This window comes from Scatophagus argus, chromosome 20, assembly GCF_020382885.2.
Source record: "Scatophagus argus isolate fScaArg1 chromosome 20, fScaArg1.pri, whole genome shotgun sequence".
Taxonomy (NCBI): domain Eukaryota; kingdom Metazoa; phylum Chordata; class Actinopteri; family Scatophagidae; genus Scatophagus; species Scatophagus argus.
The window spans coordinates 5,787,906-5,815,209 of NC_058512.1; the positions used below are offsets into that span (position 1 = coordinate 5,787,906).

Below are 27,304 nucleotides of genomic sequence, written 5' to 3' on the forward strand. Positions count from 1 at the left end.
GCAGAGCTAGCTGATAAGTCTTTATTAGTCAACAGCTGTGATTTTGAGTATCACAAAAGTGTTTAATCTTTTATAAAATGTTCATTATGACAAGGCAACTGAGCAAACCATCCCTGACAAATTTATAAAGAATGGCACATTCAGTTTCTTGACCTAAGAAAATATTGTCACAGTATTGCATTGTGGGCTATATTCCCAGGAAGTATTAAATATTGAACTAGAGTGTAATAATAATAATAATAAATAAATAAAAAACAACAACTATGAATGTAAAAAATATGCCTCAGTTCCTGAGATATAAAACTTGCCAGAGAAGAATCCCTTTGGTCATTGACTTTAAATACGAAGGGGAATCTCTCTACAATGTTAGTAAATAATACCTTTGCTAGTATTTTGGGTAGAGAACCCTGGCGATCTGCCCGTCAGCCTTCTTAGTGTCCAACCACTTTCCACAGAGGAAGATGGTGGTGACGCCATTGGCCGTGTTAGTGACTTCAACACGATCCAGCAGCCAGCCAGGGTTCAAACCAGAGTTGTCATGCTCCACCCGAACCTTCTGCAGCTCTCCCATGTCCAGCATTTCCAGCAGGAAACGGTCGGTCTGCTCACGTTCGAAAAGGTTGCGAAACTTCTGCCGCAGTTGCCGACGGCCTGAATCTCCATTGGAGCCGTAGATAGTGATGAAAACATTGGCATCTGTACCTGCTCCTTTCTCATCACCTGTGATGACGATGATCTCGTACTTGACGGGCACCAGGCTTCGAGCTTTACTGGCAAAGCTCTCGATGGACTTTGTGCACTCAAAGGTCAAGAATTCATCCCTCTTTGGAGAGAGAGGCACTAGGGCATTGCAAATGAAGATGTACCTGGAGGTAAAGATACAGAGAAGTACAAAGAAAGAAAGAATTTGTTACCAACAAATCCTAAGAGTATGAGAAAGAATGAATGGATGTAGACGTGGGTCATCTGTGAGCAATAGCTGGTGTTTTACTTGTTTCCCAATTCTCTTTCAGTAACAACGACCTCCTCCACATGCCAGTAAACCTCTCCCTTTACTTTCTTTCCATCCTTGGGTGTGTGGCCCAGGCAGACAGCAGCGATGTCACCCAGGTTCTTGGACGAAAACTCAAACCTGTCAACATTTCCCCTATAATGAGAGGGAAATAAGCCTGTAAGAATGAGTGGCCATTCTCTACTCTACAGGGTGGTGTAATGTCATGATGCAGGGAATGCAGCGTTGGTCTGAGCTAAAGTACTTGGTGCTGGTGGCATTATCATAATAAGTGTGAAGGGAGAAATAGAGGGAGAGAAAGCACCTTTTTCTCAAGCTTTTTTATGCAAACAAGTTGCAGGTCATTGAGTTAATCTTACCGCAAGAACCTCTTCTTCTTTGAGGAGTTCTCCATTACAAATTCTTTTGATCGGCCCTTCTTCCCCTCAAGTATAATCCAGGCATTTTCTTTCGTTTCAGCTTCATCCGTGTCTCCAGTTGTGACACAAATTTCATACTCTTTTAGAGATAAAACATGAACAGGTAAAAAATGACTTGTCATGCGCATAAAGATGCAATAGTGTGAAAATATATGGAATAAATTTAAGTAATACTCAAAACCCAGTCCCATTTTTATACTATTTGAGGTCAGCATTTTTTCTGTATTAGCCATTTCATGTATTTGCCTTCTGTAAATCTGTCGCTATATGACATTCTGTATTCTTAACTAATACAACTTTTAAACGCATTGTGCGTTATATGTCCTTACTTGTTTTCTCATTGAGGTCTAAGTAGTCATTGTTAGCACAGGCCAATTCTCTTATTATCTGTCCATCGTCATCATTTTTAGCAAGCCAGCGGTCACAGGGGAAACGAAATGTTTTGTCCATGATCTCATCCTTCACTTCAATATAATCCAAGTGCCATCCTGGAGCAAGACCTGAGTGTAATGGGATCATGAAACAAACAAGGCAGCAAGTAAAAATGTTGTCAAGATCCGGCAGTCTTTCAAGCCAATGGGTAAAAATGGCATCAGCCCCTCGGGTTTCCTCAAAGTCAGATGATGATGTAGCAGTGGTTAATATTAGTCTATGAAGCCATCAACTGTCCAGGTTTCATCAACATTATAAAAGTGGTGACTCAGACATCTCTTGTGGTGTCTGGATAGACCAGACCAGATTTATCTTAGCTGTGTGATTATAACTTAAGGTTACATGTAATCTTAGGAAATTATGTAGTACTTTACCCCACGCAGATTTAACGATACCTGCAGAGTAACTGTTCATCTGAGTGGCTGACCTGTGTTGTCGTGCCAAACTCGTACTTTGGAGAGCTCTCCCAGACTGAGAATATCCGAGAAGCGAAATGTGTCCACCTGCTTGCGCTCAAACTTGTTGGACTTGTTGCACTCTTTCAGTGCCAGTGTCCCAGTGTCTCCATTTTCTCCAAAAATGATGATCCACACATTGGCATCAGTGCCTGCCCCTGAAGAGACAGGAAAGAATTACCTATTTGCAAAAATTAATCAGGACTTCTGCTTCTCTCTGTGTCCCTTTGTCCTATTTTCTAAACATAAATCACTGGATTGGATTAAACAAAGCAGAATATGACAAACAAACAGCATTAAGCTCATAGAAATGTTGACAAAAAATGGCCTTGACCCCATCTGTGAGCAGTTTGTTGTGATTATAAATTCAAAAGTGTTTGCACTTTGCTTTAGATCTTTTAAATTACAATTCATCTCTAACTATGTCAGAGTATACAGTTTTTTGTTGAATTACTTGTTGAAATAAATACTTCGCAAAGCAGAGGTATGAGAAGGTAATCATACAATCAACAACAGAAGAATCAAGCACAGAATAAGGTGAGCAGCAGAGAAAGGAGCATTCTTTGATGAAACAACGCATCTAGAATCCTGCTGTGCCTATTTTGTTACAGTGGGTGTATATTAGATGATGATGAGCACAATCCTCACTCGCTCTGCAGCAGGTTTTCATTGTCCCAGTTTTGAACGTGTCTGTACACTAAGCCACAAATGCAATATTTTAATTAAGAGCTCCGTTGTTATAATGAGCAACAAAAGTGTTTGCAATGTTAGAAATCTTATGTTAGCAATTGAATTTTATCTTGTTGTTACCTTTAAATGATTATTTTCTTTACATATGCCCTCCTATATGCACATGTACATACTTGATATTCAGTGCCTCAGTACCTCAGTCCACGCACAATGATCATAAGGGCACCATTTCCTTATGCACAGCATTGCCTATGTAGTGTTGCCTGCTTGCATATGCCTCTATGTGTGTGTGTGTTTCAGCCAGGCTCATTATCCCTCCCAGAGTCTCAGCGGTGGTGCAGGACTACAGCTTCCAGTAACTGCCAGGGGCCGTGAACAGTCCTTTGAAGTCGGCTCAGACTTCTTGCCATGCTATCGTATTGATCAACAGCACTGCTGAGCTACAAAAATACTGCATGAAGAAAAAGAGGGAGCAAAACTGTGTAGAGGGCTTTCCAAAGACATTTCCTTTCATTATCATGTTTCAGTCAAACAGGAATTACTCCACCTTCGCTCCTCCTGGAAAACACAAAACTCTGCACAAAAGCAGGTCAATTTAGGAGACGTAAACAGGTTTGTACACGGTTGTAGCACTGATTTGGTGTTACAGGGTGGGGAGTTCACCAATCTGAGGGATGCAACATCCATTTTGAGCCATTTGAGCACTTGGATGTTAGATGCCTTATTTTGAAAGGGTTCAGAAAACAGCAGTGAAGTGATGGCATGGTGGACCCAGAACACAATTGACAGATGAGACCTCTCGTCTGACCTTTTAGTCCTTCCTTGGGAAGGACTGGAGGATTTTTCTGGTGAAAGAGGATGTCTGAGCTGCTCTTTTCACTCTGAGTGTTCCTGGGTCTGACCCAGAAATGGATGGATACTGCTGGCATGACTAATAAGTAGACTTGAAACGCCTTCATTTATTGTTGTCTCAGAACTCTTCAGGTGTGGTGCCTCACAGGTTTGAGTCAAATGTTAATGTGAAAGGTGTTCCACAAAGATCAATCCTTGGTCCCTTACTTTTTCTGGTGTAAATGCTAGAAATTTAAAACACCGGGCTGCTACTGTATTCAAACAAAGCAAGACAAATTACACTGACAACAATGACACTGGCAACCTGCGATGATGATGAGCCGCAAGTAGAAAGAGTTTTGTTTGGTCACCAGCCAAAAAGTTGGGAATCACTCTTAAATAATAATCCTGTCTGGTAATCTAAGTACACAAATACAAAAAATGGATCCCAAGATACATGTAAACATTTGCAAGTCAACAAAAGCTCTCTGACTGCGTTGAGGACATACCTGAAATATCACTGGTCTTGATCTGTATGACATAGGTGGTGAGCTCCACCATCATCTTCTCATCTACCACAGCAGCCATTTCGCAGATCATGGTTCTCTTAGGTCCACGTGTCCTAGACAGCCAGTCCTCATACGTGAACACGGACACCTCCTCTGTGGTCAGGTTACGCATGATCACCTGGATGGACAGAGTTAACTTTTCAGGTATAACACCGCACTTAGTTTAAATGGCCTTCAGAATCCTTTGAAACATCTCAACATCATCAGTAACTCCAGTGGCCCGACGCTACTTCACTGTGTGATCACATTACATCTTTTCTTGTCGTTGTGTTGATTATGAGAACCCTAATGGCAGAAATTACAACCTCTGGGGACCAGGAATGTGCAAATTTTTGTGTCAATCCATCAAATCACCGTCAATCCACTTAGTGTAGCTGAAAGCAAGATGAGCACATGAATAAGTATTGTGTCATCTGTTACTTACATGTTATCAGTATTTACACAAACCCTGCTTCCTCCAAGATGTCTGATCACTAATCCTGGGAAACATATCATTACTAGGCAAAGACTCAGCTCAGGCAGCCACACTTGTATTAGCTCTCCACTCTGCATATTTATTTGGGCAGATTACTATGCTGGCAGTTTGCCCAGTGCACTGTTGTGTCCATTTCAATACACGGTCCCAGCAATCCATAAAGGCAGCACATCTGCTTGTGATGCTGAACACACAAGGCTCTGTGCAGGGTCAAGTCAAGGAGATGTTTGCAGCCGCTGAGTCCCAGGCACGGACAGACAGGGCTTGGTATTGTTCCTGACTGCTCTGCTGCTCTGCAGGCATGGTGCTTCTACTCGAGGAGACATTTGCATAGGAAATGTGCTCTGTTTCATCAAAGCTTTTGGCCTGAGACATCAGACTGAATTTGGAGGTGAGCGGTGATGTTGTCCTCACAGGGTCAGCCATAGAGAACAAGTGCTAAACTCTTTTGAGAAACTATATGTATTTATGCAGTCGATTATATCGCTTGACTATGAATTAAAAGGGTGTGAGATTTACACTAACAATTCACACTAGAAGGAAAGTTAAAATGAAGTGTTTTCTCTCTACTAAATGCAAAAACAGGCAGTGTTCATTGCGTGTGTGTGTGTGTGTGTACTGTATGTGTCTGTGTGTGTCCACAATGCCAGAAAACAACAGCATGGTGAATAAAATGGGTCAATATGCTCACTCCAGGAGCTCATAGCCCTGCTGAGTGTGAGTGTGTGTATGTCTCTATCTCTTTGTGGGTGGGTGAATCACTGACCATTCTCCTGCAGGCAGGGATAGATGTGTGCGTGCGTATTAGTCTGTGTGATATAATAGACTGATGATCCTGTGACCTACAGCATACAGTGCCAGGCTAAAAAACACAAACCTGTGACTGCTTTGTACTATTGATTTTGGAAGGAGCTGGCAGTTGCTGTGCTGATTTTTATTCTCCTGCTTTTATGTTTTATGGATGAGAGCTTCTTTTCACTTTCTTCTTGATAACCAATTAGCTCTCAACAAGAGGAGAAGAAAGGAGACAAATTGTTTGTGATCAGCTCATTCTGGAGACTCAGACCTGCTTAAAGATTTCCTGCGGTTGTAATCCTTGATAATTTCCTTACATGCAAACATCACCTGAACTGTTTAGTAAGCTGCTAATGTATCCTGAAGATGAGGAGCAGCCTGCAGAGGTCTAGTAAGCTTCCTTCTTCCATACATATGCGGAGACACTTTTTTTTATATATATGCTTATATGCATATATGCATATATGCTGTAACACTCCCCAAGCTCTGTTAACACACCTGATCCAGAAACCAATCAGGTCGACTGCCGGAGCCATCAATACGAAGCCTCATTTTCCTCAGTGGGGCAATGTCTTCAATCTCCATGTCGAAGGTGTCTTCCTGACCGCGCTCAAACCTGTTATTCACCAAGCAAACAACACAGAGTTTATAATCTGCAGCATAATGAGATATATTATATCGTGTCTGATGTACGTGTTTGGTTACCTGTCCTCATTCTTCTGCAGCAGCATCTCCTCTGTGCTGCCGTTGGCTCCAAACACAGACATGTAGATCAGGGTGTCTGTTCCTGCATTCTGCACGTCTCCTGTTACTACGGTCACCTCGTAAATAGTCTAAAATATTGGAGATTTTACTTCTTACATTTTCTTTACATTCTGTACCCATGTCCCACACGCAGCATTACATTTAAACAATTACGAGATGAGGAGTTGAATTTACCTTGCAGCTAATGTACAAGTTGTAAATCAGCGCAATTGTATCGTATTGGTTACATGTATATTTCTACCTTGTCTGACACCAAGAAGATAATAAGATACCCTGAGGTAGATACTCATCATTTCTGATCTTACTTGACATGCTACTGTACATAACTTTCAGTTTATTGAAATGCCTCCAAAGTTGAAGACCCCCACGCATTTATAAACATAATACAACCAGTATAAACAGGGGAAATGTATTTTTCATAAAAATCACAAATTTTCTAGAGATGTCTGATGTCTTCACAAATAAAGCTACCTTCAACAAATCCATCTATACTCATCATTTTGTGAATCATACTTTTAATGAACTCAAAAGGTCTTGAAGTTCTGTGTACACTGTACACAGATTTGAAGGTATCAGAAACTGTTTCTTCATGCTAATCATGATTTGGAGGGGTTACAGTTAAAAAAATCATTTCTGGTATCATTGCATACAATTTAAATGTATCATTTTCATTGTAAATTGATCCACTGGTTTCATTATTGAACAGTATGATAGCAATGGGTTCATTATTGCTCATCTGTATTTTGCTTTATCTGTGATTATACGTTCTCTGCCACGTGACTTTGCAACAATTTGCTCATGTTTACATACCTTCCTTGAGATGGAAACGGCCTCTGCATCAAGCACATTGAATACTCTGGAAGTCAAACCATCTCCTCGATCTTTGGCCAGCCAGCACTTGCATGCAAAGATATATTTGACCCCTTTGGTTGGCACAGCAACAGACAGCTCATCAACCAGCCAGCAGCTCTCAGGAGTGGCCCCATCATGGCCGAGCTGCAGGGAGGGAGAGTAACAATCACTTTGTGCGATGTGGGTGTATTGTTCTGTGTGCTTGTGAGTGTGTGAGTGTGTGTGTGGATGCGTGAGAGTGCACGATCCTCACTGAAACTCTAAAAGCTTCCCCGCTTCCTCACCTCAACCTTTTTAATCTCCCCCACGTCTGAACCGTGGGACTCAAAGCTCTCCAGAGAGCCGGCCTCAAAGCCCTGCCTCCCGTCCAGCAGGTCCAGCCACAGCCTCTGTGTCTGGGTGTGATTGGTCCCGATAATGATCACATAAGCTCTGCTAGTGGTGCCTGCATCGCGCTCCAGTCCAGTGCAGATGGTGATATGGTATGGTATGACTGCACAAGAAGAGCACAACACTTATTCATTCATGAGAGCAAGAGATTATGTAAAGATGTTTGTGTTAGAATTTTAATGACAAACAGTCACAGAGCAGAGGATGAATCAGGCATGCAATACTGAAAATTTTTGATTTTTCTTACCCGGGAGCTCAATTTCTTCCTCTTTCTTCTTTTTGTTCTTTTTGTTCATGTTACTGTCAACACTCTTCACAGTCAGGGCTGAGTTCTTTTTACTGTTTAGGCTCTCTCGAACTCCTTCATAACCCTGAAAAAACACAAGACGCACAGTGATGCAGACAAACACAGCCACATGCCAGGATCTATTGAAACTGAAAGTCTTTTGACTTATGAGCTTAAACCCTCATTACAAAGAAGTTCATTGACATTAAATTCAGTGGCGCCAGTGTATGCAATTAAAATGCATGCTGTTGCTGTCTAATTGCACTTAAAGGTTCAGGTCACTCCTATTACAAAAACATATATTCCTCTAGTGGTGGCCATGTAGATAGTTGTAAAGCACATATTCACACACAGATGTCTTTCATTCTACCTTGACATAAAAGATTCTCTGAATGCGTCCATCCTCCCTCTTTCTGGACAGCCAGCGCTCACATAAGAAGAGAAAGACCTCCTCTGTATCCTCGTCAACCACTTCCACCTGGTCCAAGTACCAGTCTGCACTCATCATACTGTTATCGTGGCGGATTTTAATCTTGAAAACCTGTCCAAGATCAACGGCTTCTATAGTGAACTTATCCACCTGGGCAGATAAAACATTGGTGAAATTATAACACAATCATCATTGTGTTACATATTATCACAAGAGTGAAATGGTCACTAAATGTGGGCTGCCTTACGGATCCGCGTTCAAACTTGTTGCTGTTTGTCTCGGACTTGCTGAGTTTCCTCTCCCCAGTGTCCCCCAGGTCACCGTAAACTGTGAGGAAGACGTTGGCGTCTGTGCCACCTCCATACATGTCACCTGTCATCACTGACACTTTGTATGTGTGAGCTGTAGTGGGGATGATGATCACAGACAAGTGCACAGCTGGTTGGTTTGACATGTTCAGCAAAATATAGCATGAAAAGAAAACAATTTTCCACCTCAGTTAGATGCCACCATTATGACGGAGATTCATTCTGTGAAAATTGTCTTGATTTTCCAAACTAAAGCTCAGAAAGGTGGAGGAAAAGACAGGACACAACAGAGAGACAAATCCTGCAGATATCCCTGCATGTCTGCGAGTGAATGTGCTGTTTGTTAACATACTCTCCAGGGCATCTTCCACCTCGACTTCAGTGACTTTCAGGTTTCCGTCTCGTGAAAGTTTCTCTGTGATGATGTCAGAGGGCACGAGCTCTCTCACTGTTTCTCCGTCGTCCTCTGATTTGGCGAGCCAGCGCTCACAAGGGAAAATGACAGTCTCTGAACCCTACAGAGAGAGAATCGGAGAACACAGTGTCTTGTGTTAGAATGAGCCTCAGCTCAGTATGTGACGGCGCTGGATTACTATCATCTATTTGTGAAGGGAACATCTCCACCTACTGACCAAAAATAGCACTTGTGTGTCACCAGCAGATAAATGCACAGCAAGACCTCCACAACAAATACTTGAAATGAAAATTAAGCGTTAAGGTACAAGTGCTGAAATCCTAATCAGTTTTTTTGTGTTTGAGATGACCTGATGGTTATAGTATTATGGTGGTGCAACCAATCTGCCTGGCATACTGCACTAAAGTATTGTGCTTAAAGAGTCTGTGGTTTAGTCTCTGGTTACTTAAGAGTTTGCATTTGGTTATCTTGTGATGCATTTTTATAGACTGAAGTACCAAACAGTGTATAAAGACAGTTAAAATTAGCTCCTCCACAACTCAGACATTAATGCTCCAGTAATAATCATGTAATAGTATAACAATCACTGTGAGTACTTTTACTTGTGACAATTTCATTTCATTTCACCAGGAGTATGTATGTTAACTCAAGTGAAGTTTTCAACGCAGGCACTTGTAATGACATTTTAATATTTAGCAGTATTGCTACCTAAAGACATAATATGTAGCATTTCTGCATTAAAATGTCTAAAATGAGTGGATCTTTGTTATATATTTTGTTAAGTATTGTACATTATTCAAAATGTTTGCTTGTTTAACAATAAAGACAACAACTCCCATCATATCTCGATACTTTTTTTTGTTTTCATTGTTTTGACTGAGAGACCCCTACAGGTGGAGATTACATATTGCACATTTAAACGAATGGTCTGAGTCCTTCCTCTGCCTCTGTAGGCAGTACCTTTCCCTTCCTGAGAAGACGTCTGATCTCCACTCTGTCCAGGTGCCAGCCTGGGTTGATCCCGCGGTTATCATGGCCGATACGGATCTTCTCAATTACATCCCCCACATCTTCTAGCTGCACAGAAATCAGAAAACATCAATAAAATAACCACACAGTTGCTGTTCTTTACCTGACCTGGGCTCCAGAGCTTTATGAATGCACCTGTTCTACCTTTATATCTATTAACGACTATAAACAGTCATTGTACCTCAACAATAAACATGTCCTCAGCTCCCCTCTCAAAGTACATCCTCCTCTCCCTCTTGTTGACACACAGAGACTTCTGCTGGGTGCACACTCCGTCTCGCCCATACAGAACGATGACGACATCTGCATCTGTGCCAGCTCCAAACACGTCGCTCGTGAAGGTTTTAATCTCATAAGGGACAACTACAAAATTAAAAAAAAAGAAAAGACAGAACCAGTTATGTGCACAAAATGTCAAATATCTTCAAGCATGATGCAGACTGTCATGCAGTGACTCAGTGGGATTTACATGGTGTGTAAAGTTCAGTCTGAAGAGAATTAGGGAAAAGGTCCCTGACTATGGCGCCGTCATCCTCCCCTTTATCCAACCAACGACCGCAGGGGAAGCGCAGTTTTTGACCAAGAGACGGGGCATCAACCTCCACCCAGTCAAGGAACCAGCCTGCAGATCCTCCTCCTTAAACATTAACACAAATTATCGTGATCACATGGACTTATTCTGACTAAGTTTGCATTATTTATTGGGGGAAGAAGTCAGTCCTACTGTACCACAGTTGTCGTGTCCAATACGTAGCTTCTTCAGTGAACCGATATCCACAGCTTCCACCGTGAACTCATCGGTCATACACCGTTCAAACTTATTCTTATGAGTCTTTGAAGCCTTCAGGTTAATTATCCCTGTGGTTTGTGCACATCACAGAGTCATTTAAATGCACATGGATATAAAAGAACCACAATGGTCTGAAGTATCACCTGTGTCATCCTTGTTGCCATACAAGATCATGAAGACATTAGCGTCAGTTCCTGCATACTTTTTGTCTCCAGTTTTTATCCTCACTGTGTATGTTGTAGACATTGCTGTAATAAAAAGAAACCAGAATAAATCAAGCATCTGGTGGTTATTATTCCCATTCATTCACTTAAAACGACCTTAATGTCTTCCACAGAGGTCACTTTGATTCAGTATTTCTCTCTTTCTCAGAACAGGCGTAATGTTGCTCTCACCTTTCTGTTCCAGACCAAGTGTGGCTTCAGAGTCGTCCTCGTCATCATCCCCTTTCCTCATAAAGGCCTCGTCCACCGGAACCAGCTCCCTGGCAAGCTGTCCGTCATCCTCATCAACAGCCAGCCAGCGTTTGCAAGGGAAAAAGTACCTAAACACAACACATTTTGTGCATTTTGCAGTCTGCATAGGACTTTCAAAAATTCACGTGCACACAAATGTGTTACCCAAAAATGGCAAGAGAAGTCTACACAAACAGAGAAGAGTACCAATTCACACCACACAGTGGTGCTCTACGGTCATTTTATTTGTTAGTAAGTACTTTCTGCTCCGCAGGATGATGTTGTTTTGTGAAATCTGCGGCAATGATTTGATGTCTGGAATGACTCAGCAAGGTGTAAATAACTTCTTATGGTTAACTATTTTTTCTAATCAATCGGGTTAAATTAGTCAATGGACTTGTGTGAAAATGTAGTTCTACATCTGAATTAAAGTGGGGACTGATCACGATCATAACTTACGTGGTGTCATCTTTGTTATCAACAATTTCCACTCTGTCCAAAAACCAACCAGCGCTGGCCTGGCTGTTGTCATGTCGGATCCTCAGTTTCTTCAGGATCCCCAGGTCGACCGCCGTTATGTTGAAAATGTCCTCCTGGGTCACACGCAAACAAGCCAGTGACAAAGGGTATGTCACAGGTCTTAGGTTAGCAGGCCATGAGAACCTCATTACTTATTTATTTGAATGTTATTTAACCTGCGAGGCTCTTTAGATCCAACATTTGTTTGACAACAGAGACTTATCCAGGAAACGGTATCATTGATAACAATCATGAGCATGTAGAACACAGCAGGTCAAACGAATACATCTACAATACATTATGGACAGTGGAGGAATGAGGCCTCTGTTGTAAACCTCTTGAGGTTTTTAGAATCTTGGAGAGAAGATTTTGTGATGTATCGCACAGTTTATACTCTGTAGATTGAGCTCCATGCTCAGGGTGCTCTATTACCAATTTTGAGCTTAAAAAATACATAAATAGCAATAAATATCTAAACTCCCTGCCATGTTAGATGGCCTCTGTTCAGATTTGGTCTCCCTGGCACCACTCAAATTGCAAAATATTAGGAAAAAATGAAAAATTAGTTTTCTTGCAGAGAGCTAGACAAGAAGATAGAGGAAGAGCCTCCCACTCTCGTTCCATGTGAAGCCACAGCCAGGAGACAGTTAGCATTAGCAGAAAGGCTGGCTGTGTCCAATTGTTTCAAAGGCACCTACCAACACCTTTGAAGGTGTTAAATATGAATATGTTAAATGTTTAATATCGCCCGTATGCTTACATAACATGGTACAGGCTTTATGCAGACAGACAGACTTTAAATGTACACAAAGACCGAAGTGAGTATTGAAAAGCTGAGTATTTTTAAAAAATTTTGACAGAGCCAGGCAAGATTTCCTCCCATTCACTCTTTATGTTAAGCTAAGCATTTCCTCACTATAGCGTCATAATCAGCACAACTACACACGACACAAACAAAGCTTACCTGGCCTTTCTCAAACTTGTTCAGGTTGTTTGACTTCCTGAGCTTTCGTTCTCCCGTGTCACCAGTCTCTCCATAGATGTTGATGTAAACGTTGGCATCAGTCCCCGCCCCCCACATAGTGCCAGTAAACACATGAACCTCATATGAGTTCACTGAGAGGGAAGCACAGTGAGGAAGTGCAAATCATGAGTGACATTCATTCAGTATGTCACAATTAAACAAACCTTCTAACCCTTGAATTAAACTAAAACATGCGACAACACATTGCATTCATGCTTTAATTACCCTCCAGGTCTTCGTTGTCCTCAGTCAGCAGCTCCACCACAATCTCCCCGTCCTCCTCATCCTTGGCCAGCCAGCGGTCACAGGGGAAAGTAAATGTCTCCACCACTTCCTGCAGCTCCTCAATGATCTCCATCTCCTCCTCCTCTTCTTTTTTCTTCTTTTTCTTGTCCTTCTTCTTGTCTTTCTTGGTGTCCTCCTTCTTCACCTCAACCTGCACCATGGCCATCGTCAGCCGCTTGATGTCCACTCTCTCCAGGAACCAGCCATCTCCGATACCCTTCCCGTCATGGAAGATTCGTATCTTGTAGATCTTACCAACATCCTGAGCTTCAATCTGCATTGTAGATATGTCAAAATGATGGTCAATTCAAGTACCCAAATCTCCTACATACATGACATGAAACAGTTTTAATACACACCTTGAAGATCTCAGTGGTGCCACGTTCAAAGTTGTTGGAGCGACTTTTGAGGGCGAGGACTTCACTTTTTCCTTCCTCTCCATAGATCTGACAGAAGACATTGGCATTGGTGCCAGCTGCTCGCACGTTCCCTGTGACCACTGTTACTTCATAGTTGATCACTATCAGAAAAGGGCCATTGAAGTATTAAGACAGAGCAGGTCAAGACACTTAAAATCATAATCACTGTTGCATTATTTAAAATGACCAACACTGTCTGTACAGTGCTATTAATGTTGCTGTTATTTACATTGTTCGATGGCCAACATCTCACTGGGATAGATCTCAACTTCCACTTTCCCATCGGCCTCATCTTTGCAGAGCCAGCGGTGGCTCGGGAACATGTACTGCATCCCATGAACTGGCACAGAGATCTGCACACTGTCCAGAAACCACCCGGCCCGCAAGCCCTCATTAGTGTGCCCAATCAGTAGACGGTTGATCTGTAAACAAACAGGACATAAGAATAGGAAAACACACAGAGATTTCTGAACCATAAACTCTGATGTGCTTGTCTGAAGAACTTGCTTGTCCAATGTCAAAGGTTTCAATGGTAAAGATGTCAGTGCGTCCTGTCTCAAAGTAGTTCCTCAGGTCGTTGTCAGAAACTGCCAGTATCATCTTGCTAGTGTCCCCCTTCTCTCCATACAACTTCACAAACACCTTGGAGTCTGAGCTGGCTCCATTCACACTGCCCGTCTTGATTGCAATGTGGTAGCTAACGTCTTAGGAGGATGGAAATTAGTACTGTTATTTAGTATTAAAATATATGCAGTTCTTTTTTAGATTGTTAATCAAATGCTCTTTATGCACTCACTAAAGAGACGCAGGCCGTCTCCAGCTGGAACTAGCTCACGGACAATCTGCCCATCATCTTCATTACGATCCAACCACCTGAAGAAAAACACAGACAAATAGCAACAAACTTGAGATCAACCCTTCCACCAAAGTACCGTGAAACAATTCAAATATGTGGAGAGAAGAGAGAATGTCATTTATCAATTTATACATTTTTATTCTGCCTGAACGGTACTACGAGATTGATCTCTCAAATTCAAGAAACTATTCTTGTAGACAAGATGGTGAGAACATGGAAAATGTTTAGTTTGCACACTGAATGGAGGAGAAAAGGCAAGACCAACACATAGGTCATAAGATACACTGGCTAGAGCTATGCATTTTAAGTTTTTAGTTCACATTTGGAATGATTAAACATTTCAAGTGGCCAAAGATTCACCATTAGCCTCAAAAAGGATGTGATTAATCTCAAACAAAGACACAGCCATTCCAAGCACTACTAAATACTTTGCACTGGAGCAAACCTTCCTCTTTTTACAGGACAGACAGGAAGACTCCTTCCAGACGTAACACTGCACCTCAGCCTTGCGGTTTGGCTCCAGTTACTGAGGGAGAAAGCTGGCTGGCCACTGTGCACTTAGAGCTCATTTGTTGTGGCAAACTCATCCATCAGCTGCCAGACTGCCTAAATACACACAACTGAACAACTAGCAAAGGTAAGCATGGCCAATTTAGGAGGCTTTTGAGGATGTTTGGACAAGTTTCTCCAGCTGGTGTGTGTTCTGTTGGGTTACAGACTGAAGAATTAAGAAGAAATTTATACACAAAAAATGATACAATATTCAGGTATTATTGCCTTGCCTGAAACAGGGGAACTCAGTGGCCATAGTCTCTGGCTGGCCCTCCTCCCTGACCATCACCTTATCGAGGAACCAACCGCAGCCTCCACCGCGGCCATCATGACCAACACGCACTCTGCGCACTTGGCCCAAGGACACGGACTCAATGAGAAACTCATCATGCTGATGGAAGACAGAGAGAAAAGTGGTTAAAGACTATCAGCACGTTTTCTAAACAGCATTTGTATCTTTTCTTTATTTTCTTGCGTGTTAATAATACACTCACATTTCCCTTTTCAAATTTGTTGACATTGTTTTTGCTCATTATCATGAGTCGCTCCCCTGTGTCACCCAGAGAACCGATAATATTGAGGAAGACGCTGGCATCGGTGCCACTGCCGCTAACGTTGCCGGTGCAGATGGTAACACGGTATTTTATCACTGAAGGACGCAACAGAGAGGGGCACTCAGTACTCAAGAGCAAACGTTGATTGACACTATGGACAGCATGGAGTTTGAATATTTGCACTGACTGAGATCATTTCTACGCGTATGTTATCAGTGATTTGTCTCACAGGGCAGCGGCTCGTCGATGAGGACTCCAGTTGCAGGCAGCTCTCTGACGATCTCATTGTCGTCCTCATTGATGTCCAGCCAGCGGCCACATTGAAAAGAATATTTCTCCATTGTCAGGGTCTTGAGCAAAGTGACCTGCAGAAAATCACAGCCTCATGGGACATGCACATCCTCACTTCATCGTGCTTTGTGATCTAACCTTCAGACAAATGAGAACTGCAGCAGTGGCATTAACATGCATTTTACATACAAATTACAGTGAGATTGTCAGGTTTGAAATCTCTATTTAGTTAGTTTCCTGTTTCATTTTATAGATTTTCTCCCCTTATGTCTTCTTTAGTTTTTCATTTCCTGACTTTGTTTCCCACCTTTTTGATTATTTGTTCCTCCTCTTATCAGTTTCACCTGTGTCCTAGTACCTCCCCTTTATACACCTGTGCTCTCCTTTTGTGTGTGTTTTCAGTTTGTCTGTGTTTCTCAGAGTTTCTTGTCGTGTCCCCCGGCTTCCCTGCGTTTGGCATTTGTATTTTTTATTTGTTAGTCTGTTCACCTTACTGTCACATCAGTGCACTGTGGGTCTTCCATTTTGTGACTTCTTAATAGAGAAAGATTAAGTTACTTTGTAGTACTATTCCCACCAAGGAGAATGCAAGGTTTTCCAGGAAGCTCATGACTGGCTTCTCTTTTTACACACAGTCTCTCTTGTCTGTTTCTGAAACTCTAATTCAGTGTCTACTTAGTGCTGAGAGGTGACATAATGCAACGGATTTAACAGCTTACACTGACAGATCAGACAGGAAGACCAATGGGTCTCACCTTTGCTAAATGCCAGCCAGCGAATGGGTGCCTCTTCTCATGCCAGATGCGCAGTTTCAGCAGTCTTCCTATGTCTGGCATTTCAATCTGCAGGGGCCCCCAAAATAACAAGGTAGATCAAGCAGTGGAAGAAGTTGGAATGTGCTCAGTTCAGCATATGATCCACAGCTTACCATGAATTTATCAAGCTGGCTCTGCTCAAAACTGTCTGAGTTGTTTTCCAGTTTGATCTCATCAGACTTGCCCGTCTCTCCATAGATTTGCAGAAACACCTGGGCATCTGTTCCTGCCCCCTTCACATCTGATGTCCAAATCCACAGGGACCATGGGTATTCTAGAGTACAAGAAGAGTAGATGTGATTCTAAGTTAAGCTGGGCCGGTTTTTAGGGACTAAATATGCTGCTACTCGTAAGCTAATGTGCTTCCAGAATAGAAAAGAACAGAATATGTGATTTGTTTTTCTTTGATTAATCTGTAATTTGAATGAAGCCACCCACTTTTCTGCTTTTTCTGCCTGAGAGAGACCATCTCGTACAGCTCCCTTTCAATTAGCCCATCCCCCTCGTCCTCATCCAGCCACATCCCGCACGGAAATGTCTGCTCAATGCCCGTGAACGGACAGTATATTACCACCTAGAAGGGAAACGGGTCCTTTGTAGGTGATTGACATTTTGTGAATCACTCCATTGCCAAGAACAGATGCGTTGTACCTTCTCACAGTACCATCCGGCACCAACAGCCCCGTTGTCGTGGCCGATGGTGACCCTGCTGAGTGGGCTGATCAGTTCACATATTTCCACGTTGAAAATGTCGATGAGACCACGCTCGAAAGCACCACCCTCCAGGAAGACTTTGCCACTGTTTTTCAAGCCCTTGGAGCCATGCATGACCATGTGGATCTTAGAGTTGGTGCCTGCACCCCTGATATCTCCAGTCATCACTTGCACATTGTATATGATTCCTAAATAGATGCAAGAAAAAAAAAAACCTTACAAATTCATCGCAACTGAACCCCACCACCACACACTTTCTATAATCCAGGATGAACATGGCATAATATGACATCTAGTAGGATAGTAACATCTAGTGGAAATCAGTGCTGATGTTGTGAAGAAACAGATGTCTTAAGTCCCTAACAGTAAAATAACTGCAGTCTCATTTTAGATAATATTCACTAATACAGTAAGTGTGGAGGATTCGCATGTCATGAAATGGTGACTTGTGTCGCTCTCACCCATTGGTTGCACAGATCCAACCAACACATCTCGCTGTATTTTGCCATCATCTTCATCCATGGCAAACCAACGATTTACTGGAAACTCATACACTTCTTTATTCCCCATGTCATCAATTACTACCTGGAGAAACCCAATATGCAGGATCAGGAGTGTTTTTAATGCACGTGCACATGTCTGTAAAGACCACGTCCGAATGTGTAGCTTGTACATGCCTTATCCAGAAACCATCCGGCTGATGAGCCTCGGTTGTTGTGGCCGATGGTGATTTTCCTCAGCCTTCCCAGGTTTGGCGCTTCAATCGTAAACTTGTCCTCTGACCCGCGTTCGAAGTTGTCTTTGTCACTGTCCAGTCGTCTTTCTCCTGTCAAGAATCAATGCATTTTGGAATAAGAATCAAACACATTGAAATCACAATGAGGACACAGACTGATTTTTCAAGAATCACTTGAGTGTAGCGTTGAAATGGAGTTTAATGGGTATTTTATCAACAGAAACATAAGTCCCTACTATTTTGATGTTCAATTCATGGTTTAAGTCACTTGTCATCTAAAAACGCCAAACATTTTGTTGTTCCAACTTTAGAAATGTGAGGATTTTTATTGATGACTCGTGTAATTGTAAATTTAATATCTTTTGGACTTTTTTTGGTCTGTTCTTCAATCATGAGCTGCTTCTCTACCTGTGTCACCGTTCTCTCCAAAGATGTTTAGGAAGACATCAGCGTCGGTTCCACTTCCCTTCATGTCAGCGGTGAACACACTCACTATGTATTTATTCACTGCAAAACATGAAATATGATTGAGGAAATCAAGACTACAGACATTTACATGAACTTCTTTTTCTGCATTGATGAGTTGTGCGTTCAGTAGCATGATGTAATTAGCTGCACTTTTCTGGTGTGGTTATGCGGGTTCCTTGCTAACCCACTGAGCCGGTTTCCAGGTTAAATATTCATAACTGTGTGTGTGTGTGTGTGTGTATGTTGGGTCAGTTACAGCCATAATGCTCTGACCACTCCCTCATTGCACGGTGTCCTCGTGTCTCTACCTGAGCCCTGGCTTCACAGCGCTCTGCTTGATTGACTGCAGGTATTAAGATGTTAGATCGCATTGCAACAGAGGACACATGGAACACATTAGGAAAATCAGACACCTTTGTGTACAGCTGGCCAGACACATGGTGCTAACAGGGTCAAGTTTCCAAAAAGAAGATTTAAAGATTGAAAACATGCACTACATTATAATTTTAAATTAGGGAAAGACAGTACCTATTTGTCACTGGTGTCAAACAGTGACATTAGCATAACAGCCCTTGAACTCCCAGATTGGTCGAGTTGTATATTGTATTGTAGACTGGCTTTTGGACAGCTTAATCCACACTCTTTGTGTTTTCAACCCCACTGTTTTTGTAATGTGGTCGCGGAGGGGTGGAAGTATTTGGAAATTTAACCAGCTGTTATTTGGGAACCTTTTGTCTCTGCTTTGTGTCATGTGTTTTGTCCCAGAGTGACCTACATTTTGGGACATCCATAGGGTTCAAGCTGCCCAGCAGGTCCCTGACATACAGGTTGTCCCCCTCCTCCCGACTCAGCCAGTTGCTGCAGGCGAAGTAGAAGCGCAGGTGGGGCCGGTTCATGTCGGTCACCACCACCCTGTCCAAGAACCAGCTGGCGTTCATCCCAGTGTTGTCGTGCTCGATCCTGGGGAGTCAACAGTCATACTGTGACAAGATTTCCCCCTACAAGTCATCTCATGCACTCATGTCTTTTGTTTTTTCTGAAGTGGTAAAGCACTGTCATTCTGATTGAAATATCATGAGGACAGGAATAAGATGGGGTAGAATAACACAATAAAAAAAAAAACATAGTTGCAAGCCTTGTCAAAGCACAATGTTTTGACAAATGTGGATTCAACAACTCCAAGCTGGAATCTATTTACGGGACACACTGGGCCATGGGGACAACCAGTTTTGGAGAGAAAAGGATACGTTTGGAAAGTGGAACTGTTTTTGGTGCATTTTGTGCCTTTTTAAATAAACAACAGAGAAACAAGAAGAAGACAGGGAGCAACAAGGGATCCTGTGGTCCAAAGTCAGCAGCTTAACCCTCAGACTACCAGGGCCTCTCTGAAACTCAGTCACTTTTGGTTTAATTAGAATTACAGCAGTGGTCCATTGAAAATAATACAACAATAATACAGACACCTGCAGTGCTTGGACTCCTAATAATTTGCTCAGTTTATGTGTCATGTCATGTCATACACAGATAAACATAAATTTTTACAGGCTGGTGTAAACTTCAGGACATGTAACTGATTTTGTTTGAGGATGAATGCGATTTAACATGACTTGAAAAAGTCTTTGGTCTCCAGCAATAGAAAATGATCAGTTTCAAGATTAGTAAGATGAATTGCACTTGGGAATGGAAAGCCTGATTATCCCCTTTTATAATACATTTGCTGATGATTAATTGCTGGAGAGAATTTGTGCAAATGGATGGATTCACACTTATCTGAAGCATTCTTGCTCTTGCAGGCAGTATTTGGTTAATACAGTCATGGCACACTTCCATACTTCTTAATTTTCTGAGCCTCAGTGCAGCATCTCGACTTCTTTGCACTCACTGACTTTTAAATGCGTCCCGCTGCCTCCCTTCACAGTTCATGTTTGGCGGCTGTGATGTTACTCAACCTCCTAACTCCTAACAACAGATGGGGCTTAACCTACTGTCACTGGATGAAATCCTTTGATGGCCAGCGGCACAGCTGGAGTATGAAGTGAGAAATGTTCCTATGTGATTCTCTCTGTAAGCTGCTCTTATCCTGTTTGAGGTATGCTTAACTGTGAAACAAGCTGTGATGTTGTCATTGACCTGTGGCTGTGCACTCTGTGCATCTGGCGGCAGCCTTGTAAAAAACCAAAGGGGGGACTTAAGTGTGTGTGTGTGTATATAATCTAAATGTACGTTTTCACCCATTTGTTGAACAGTACCTCAGCTTTTTCATAGGCCCCACGTTGTGTGTTTTGACGCGGAAAACATCAGTCTTGTTCTTCTCAAACGCAGTTCTGCTTCTGTAAATCAAGAAAACATGGAAGAAGTCAGAATTTCTGAGAGAGATAAATTGAGTGTATGTGTAAGATGCTCTGTTTTACTGAGAGAGATTGGGGGAACTCTGGAACAGTAAATTACATCTTGTGACTGATCCGGCTTAGTCCTGGTGGTCTCATGGCAGTGGTATAATCTGAAACCTTCTGAGGCTCGGCCACTCGTACGTCTACCCCTCACTGAGTCAAACTGTACATAGAGGAGCCTCTCTGCCAACCACAGCGAATCAGACACCCTCTCTTTCATTAACGCAGAATGACTCCCTTTGTCTCTGACCCACATCTCCGCCAGTTCTCCTTTCCCTACAATATTCAACCCACAGACAATGCCAAGGTTCCCATACTTAAGGTGCACAGTCTCATATACTGTAATATAACTGCAATGAATGGAATCCAACACACATATGTCGTTGTTCTTTGTTTCTTCTTATCAGCTGTAAGAGAATGATGTCGAGACACTGACGATGTGAAAAAGCAAACCCAATGAAAACTTTGGAATTCATGCGATTCAAACTGTCATAATCGCAATGAATTTCCAAAGAGTTGCATTTTTAATCTGCCTCGATTGCTCAATCGGGCAAATCTGCTTCCAGACATAGCAGCCCTCCCTTACCTGTATCATGTTGTAAAGTTTTAATTGGTCATTACACAATACAGGCAGGACCTAACATATATTGGAGTAAGGGGAAACTCCTTACTGTGCAGTATTTTTATTACAAAAGTGACTCATCAACGTCCATGTATAGTATTTCATCAGCTGGGCAACGCTATGGCCACACAGCAAGGAGATACTGAATACATAGCATGTTGATGTTGTCTGAAGTGGATGAATGGGACCACCACAAGGTGTGGGTGACATGGTCCAGTGTGACTTACAATAAGTAGGTATATCCTTTACGCTACACAGGTAACTCTACCTGTCAATCAGTGTGTGCAGGAGATAAAGGGAGCCTGCTGCTGATAAGATGCCCTGAGAGTCATTTGATCATCCACAGAAATGACATCGTGGTCTTCTTTCATTTGCCTCTGAATGGAAAAGAAGACCGGCCATGTCACACAGTTCCTCCTTACTCCATATTTTCTGTGTCCTACACTTTGTACAACTGTATAGAAGAAAGATTCCTGCACCACAGCTAAACCTTTGTTATGAACACGCACTGCTTCTCTCACGTCTACAGATTTTTAGGTTGATATGGCAGTGATAAGCAGGTCAATTGAAGGCGTCAGGTCAATGTTGAGCAGGAATGATCTCTTATACAGTGTTATGTGCACAATACAACTCAACACAAGGACAGAATCATAACCATCCTTTAGCAGGCTGATTAGAAAATACCTCTTTTCTGTGCTGAAGGACCAGAGAGGAATAGAAAAGATTAAAAGTTAATAGCTGACACTGAACATTTTTTTGAAACTAGCTAAGCATACTCATTATACATTATGTATTGACTGAAACAGAACGGGATTCAACTGGCTCATTCAATCAAATGACTGATACAATAAGTACAAACAAGAGTGAGTCTTATCACATCAAGTACGTCAACATCAAACTTTTAAACTCACTTGCTTGCTAGGTGAACCTTGGGCGTGACGCCAAAGTCTCCAAAAAGGGTAACAAACACATTTGCATCTGTCCCGGCTCCCTTTACATCACCAGTGACAGTGACCACTTCATACACTGAAAGAGAGAGGAAAGAGATTAGACAAATGGGTGCAGTACTCTCCATGTCGTAATAAACATCACAATTATGAAATAATGAAAGCACGTAAATAAATTCTTATCATTCAAAGAGTACTTAAACAAAAGGACAAACACAAAGTCACATCCTCAGACAGCGTCCAATAATCTATAAACATTAGGCAGCATTATGTTTCCTTCCATGCACTGCTGCCAGGGAATTCAATGCGGCGAATCTGCAGCGAATCCATACCCTCGCCAAGCCTCTCTCACGTTTCACAAATGTGTCTCTTTGTCTGGCCACACCACCGAGTTGATTCAAAGATAAACAAGATGAGAAGTCAGTGGCCTCTCAGATCTGCCTCAGTCATTTAAGGTGTTTGTATGGAGGAGAAGACAGACTTCTCTGCCGCTGAGGTCTCTTAATTCTTATCAAAATACTTTGTTTTACAGAAGGTGATTTGTAATCCCAATGCATGATACATATCTTGCATAAATTTAACAATTATTTTCGTAGAATCATACTAAATTCAGATTCATTTCAGTAAAGCAACCATTCTCAGCGTATCACTGTTTCTATTTCAATCTGGATAATGAAGCCATGTTTTTCACTGGGGTGTCCATGCTGGCTGCATGAAACAACATCAACACTGTAGTTTCACCAACGGCAGACCAATGTCAATAACGAACGTGCAGTCGGAGCACCATTTTTTTCCTTTTCCTAAGTCCTTAAAAATCCTCTTTCACATCTTTCCTTGACCTCATGATTTTATTCCATCAAGGTCAAGACAAAGTATTTATGTGAAGAAATTTTAAAACTTGATTTTAAGAGTTGCAGTAAAACAGCCTGAGCTTGAGTTACAGTCACAACATTAACTGCTCAGCAGGAGATTAGTCAGCGACTGGCTGTTGTCTGTGACTCGATAGCTTCATCCACGCAGCAGTAATTCTATAGTCCTGCGGCACTACTCTACGTAAAATGTAAACTCCTGTCTCCTGTGGTTATGTAAGATTGACCGTTATGTAAGATGGGAGACACTCTGGGACTTTGGGTTATTCAGGGAGAAATAATGCAGGATAAAGTTTTGGCCAGTCTGATCAGAGGTAGACTGGTAGGCCTGGTTCTTAAAGAACCCATCAAGAAATGCATGACGGAGCAGAGTAGAAAATAAATTCAGTGAAGGAAAGCTGCAGAGGAAGCAGCGATGGAAGACACAGGAGAGGAGGAAAGGAGAGGCAGAGACCTGATAAAGAGCAATTTGACCAAAGTCGATCCGATAGGGTCATGGATACCTAATTAAGAGTGAGCAGAGCTATTAAAGCTGGATTAATGGGACAGAGAGACACCTGATAAAATCAGACAGACAGTGGCCTGGTAAAACAGAGCCGTGATAAACTCCTCAGAGTGTCAGAGACCTGAGTGAGCCACTGAGGCAAGACAGCTATGCACACTTGTGTGCATCACTGCTACTGATGCTAATGATACTTACTGTTCATTGTATGTTAACTTTATTTAATGGTAACAATTACTTGGCTATCAAAATACACAGCATTGTCAACATGATGTGAAAAATTAGATAAAAAGCTTTTAGGTTCAGACATTTTTTGTGTTAATTTAAAAAATGCAGTGGTTTCGGTTTGATAATAGAGAAAATACTTCCTCTCTGGAGCTTTACCTCACTCGATTTCTTTTGGGGTTTTTTTTATTATTATTAAACCCCTATTGTGTAGCCAAATGCTAGTCTGTCACAAACTGGGATCAAGGGAAATTTGTCTGAATGGGAGGTTGGCAGCAGATTAAACATGAGCTCACAGGTTTGTGTGGTTTCCATGCTAACTGAACACCGTGAGTGCCAACATTGCACCTCGGTTGCTACATGCAGATTTTGCGGTGCAAGAGCAGATATTGTCCAGAGAACAAAATAAGTTGACACTGAACATTTTGTATGTACCTTAAGGGTATATTTCAATCGGTATTATGTTTCTCTTAAAACACATTTAATGCTATAATTTAGCCATATAAACATAATATCTTGGAGACACAGGACCGGTAATGGTTATGCTTTGAGCATGGACAGTCCCTGGGAACAATCGTGTATAAAAATAAGGTCCACTTACAAACTTTAGCTTGTAACTGCAACATGCATTTGAAAGCTCAGGAAAAGGTAGTGAAACATTAAGATTTTTCAAACGAAGATGTCACCTAATTTGTGAATTTCATTGGAAGACAGATCTGCTTTAAGAAAGCTCCTCTGGCTCAGGGCCCTGCCTCCGGCCCTGGTGGTTCCCCCTGTCCCTGAGACTGGGACGGCACCCAGCACCTGTCTGCCCCAGAGCTTCTGTTTGGCTTCATTCATGTGTAGCATAACTGAGCTTTCACCCAAGGACAATCACAGAGGGATTCCCCAGGTTGCCTCTGCACAAAGCTGAAGGGAGCTGGAGGACTCCTGTATTGAGATTTTACCAGCTGGCCAGTGCTTATGCTGTGCAGCTGAGACTAAAATACAGCAGGCGAGGCTTCTCTGTCTGCTCTTACCTTTCTTCTTGTAGTACTCATCCTCATATCCATCAGAAGAATCTGTGTGGTAGTTCAGCAGCTCATTCTGGTAGATAGCAGCATAGTCCACTTGTTTATTTTTGGATTTTTTACCCTTTTTCTTTTTATCTTCATCACTGTCTGCCGACCCCTTCTTTGCCTTCTTCTTCTTCTTCTTCTTTGAGTCCTCTTCCTCTTCCTGCTCCTCAATCAAAGGCTCCTCATCATCGTCATTGTGAGATTTCTTCTTCTTCTTGCCATCTTTTGATTTCTTGTCCTTAGATCCCATCTCCTCGTCTACCTGTGGATTGTCTGTGGAGGATTTTTTCTTCTTTTTCTTCTTTTCCTCCTTTGTTCCCTCAGTCACTTCCTCTTTGAGCTTCTCTGATTTCTCCTTTCTGGAATTGGTCTTGGGGTCATTATTGTTCTGCTCGCCTCCCTCATCTTCATTTTCAATCAGAGCACCAGCCTCATCATCATCATCATCTGTTTTCTTTTTCTTCTTTTTCTCTTTTACTTTCTCACCTTCTTTTTTCTTCTTCTCTTTTCCTGGAGCCTCCCGATCCTCAGAGCTCTCTATGCTCTTGTGTTTCCTCCGACTCTTCTCTCCTTTTGCGGCGTCCCCACGGGTCACACCGTCGCTCCTCTTTTTTAACTTTGGCTCCGTTTCCTCCACTTCGTCATCAACTTCTTCGGTTTCCTCCGAAGCTGTGGATTTTTTCTGTTTCGACGGCATCTTTTATTCATCCACTTCCCTGGCCTTTAGTTTCGTAAGTGCTGCCTTGAGTTTCTAATAGCGTAAGACAATTCATTTGACCCTTGGCTGCAGGGAGGTTCTGGGACCGTGGGGTTCAGAGCAGCCCAGGTGTGTGCGGGCTACAGGTATGGAGACTCAGGACATGCAGAGGCAGCGATGGCTACCTGGACGTCTCCCACCTGGGCAATATGTGGACATACAACCAACACACACCACTCATGAAAAATTACTGTCACCTCCACAGTCACGTGACCCACAGGAGAAAGCCCTGTGAAAAAGGAGCCTTGCGCAGAGAACTTGTCCTCCCTGCCACTGCACTCTCCATTATTCATGGTGTCAGGATCGCTTTACGGGCAGGGGGCATCTCGCTTTTACCTGCAGTCGCACGCACACACACCCAAGCACACACACTCTCCCTTACAACTACTCTTTATTTGTTGTGATATCGCAGAGTGCACATTTACAAGTACTGAGTTAAAGACACTCTGAGAACAAGCTGATTGTATCTTCAGATTTAATGTGGATGAGTGAAAATCCATGTAGCAATGATTTATTTCAGTAGGGGCCGTTTTCAGCCAACTTCAGTGTCATTTTAAAGGAACAGTCCAATATTTTTGCAAAAATGCCTTGTATTTGCTTTCTTGCTGGGACTTATACTCTCTTATACTCTTATACATGTACACTTAACATGAAAGAATAGCAACGTGTACCGTGACTGACACTTCATCAGTAGCAATCAGGAACTTATTCGTTAGACGTTCAGTAGTTGCACTTGAGTGCGTGACATTCAAACCACAATGAAAGCATGTAATGAAGACACAATAGTTCATAAACAGCCTATCATATCCCCTGATGATGGAGTGTGCCATCAGTGACATGCAAACAGACAGTTACTTGGGAGATGTGTTATTCCGTTGCATTGCCAGCAGCATATGGCAGGTTTTGATTTGGGGCCAATTGGGTGAAAGCAGCGTCAGTTAGCAGTTGGACTCAGCTGGACTTTTATGTCCAGCGCTTCCATTCAGCCATTGGTGAATACCGTTGGCATCCTTTAGGGTTTTCAAATTCATCCACAGTTTCTCGAGTTGTGTTAGCAGAATTAATTATGTGAATATTTTCAAAGTCAATTAGAAAAACACAGTAAAGACAAAGACATGGACACAACAAATACACTCTTAATTTCACTCTCCTTTCTGCTTAAAGGGTACATGAACTCGTAACTTAGCTACAGCTGGCTGTCTTTTCATTCCTCCTTCAAGTAAGGTTCTCTTGTATGTGTGTGAAAGTGAAAATGTAAGTGCTTCTCATAGTAAAGAAGAATGCTTTGATTTGAGGTCTCTGC

At 42.2% G+C, this 27,304-nt stretch overlaps 1 protein-coding gene across 1 annotated transcript; it reads right to left on the reverse strand.

Annotated features, from left to right (window-relative positions):
• LOC124052009 (lipoxygenase homology domain-containing protein 1-like) lies at positions 1-25,941 on the reverse strand. Its single transcript, XM_046375857.1, has 41 exons — positions 25,206-25,941; positions 22,555-22,669; positions 20,881-20,961; positions 19,407-19,591; positions 18,572-18,670; positions 18,105-18,253; positions 17,889-18,012; positions 17,365-17,615; positions 17,152-17,287; positions 16,827-16,987; positions 16,654-16,740; positions 15,837-15,972; positions 15,548-15,702; positions 15,284-15,444; positions 14,442-14,518; positions 14,153-14,349; positions 13,875-14,067; positions 13,586-13,746; positions 13,167-13,500; positions 12,882-13,033; positions 11,858-11,991; positions 11,339-11,487; positions 11,087-11,191; positions 10,883-11,011; positions 10,623-10,790; positions 10,335-10,516; positions 10,085-10,201; positions 9,062-9,224; positions 8,649-8,803; positions 8,342-8,551; positions 7,933-8,056; positions 7,580-7,788; positions 7,254-7,439; positions 6,384-6,511; positions 6,177-6,294; positions 4,349-4,526; positions 2,291-2,476; positions 1,761-1,931; positions 1,372-1,510; positions 992-1,147; positions 1-866 (listed from the first exon to the last, which is right to left on the reverse strand). The coding sequence occupies exons 1-41, from the start codon at positions 25,939-25,941 to the stop codon at positions 386-388; spliced, it is 7,278 nt and encodes a 2,425-aa protein (XP_046231813.1). The 3' UTR covers positions 1-385.
• Positions 25,942-27,304: the final 1,363 nt, after the last annotated feature.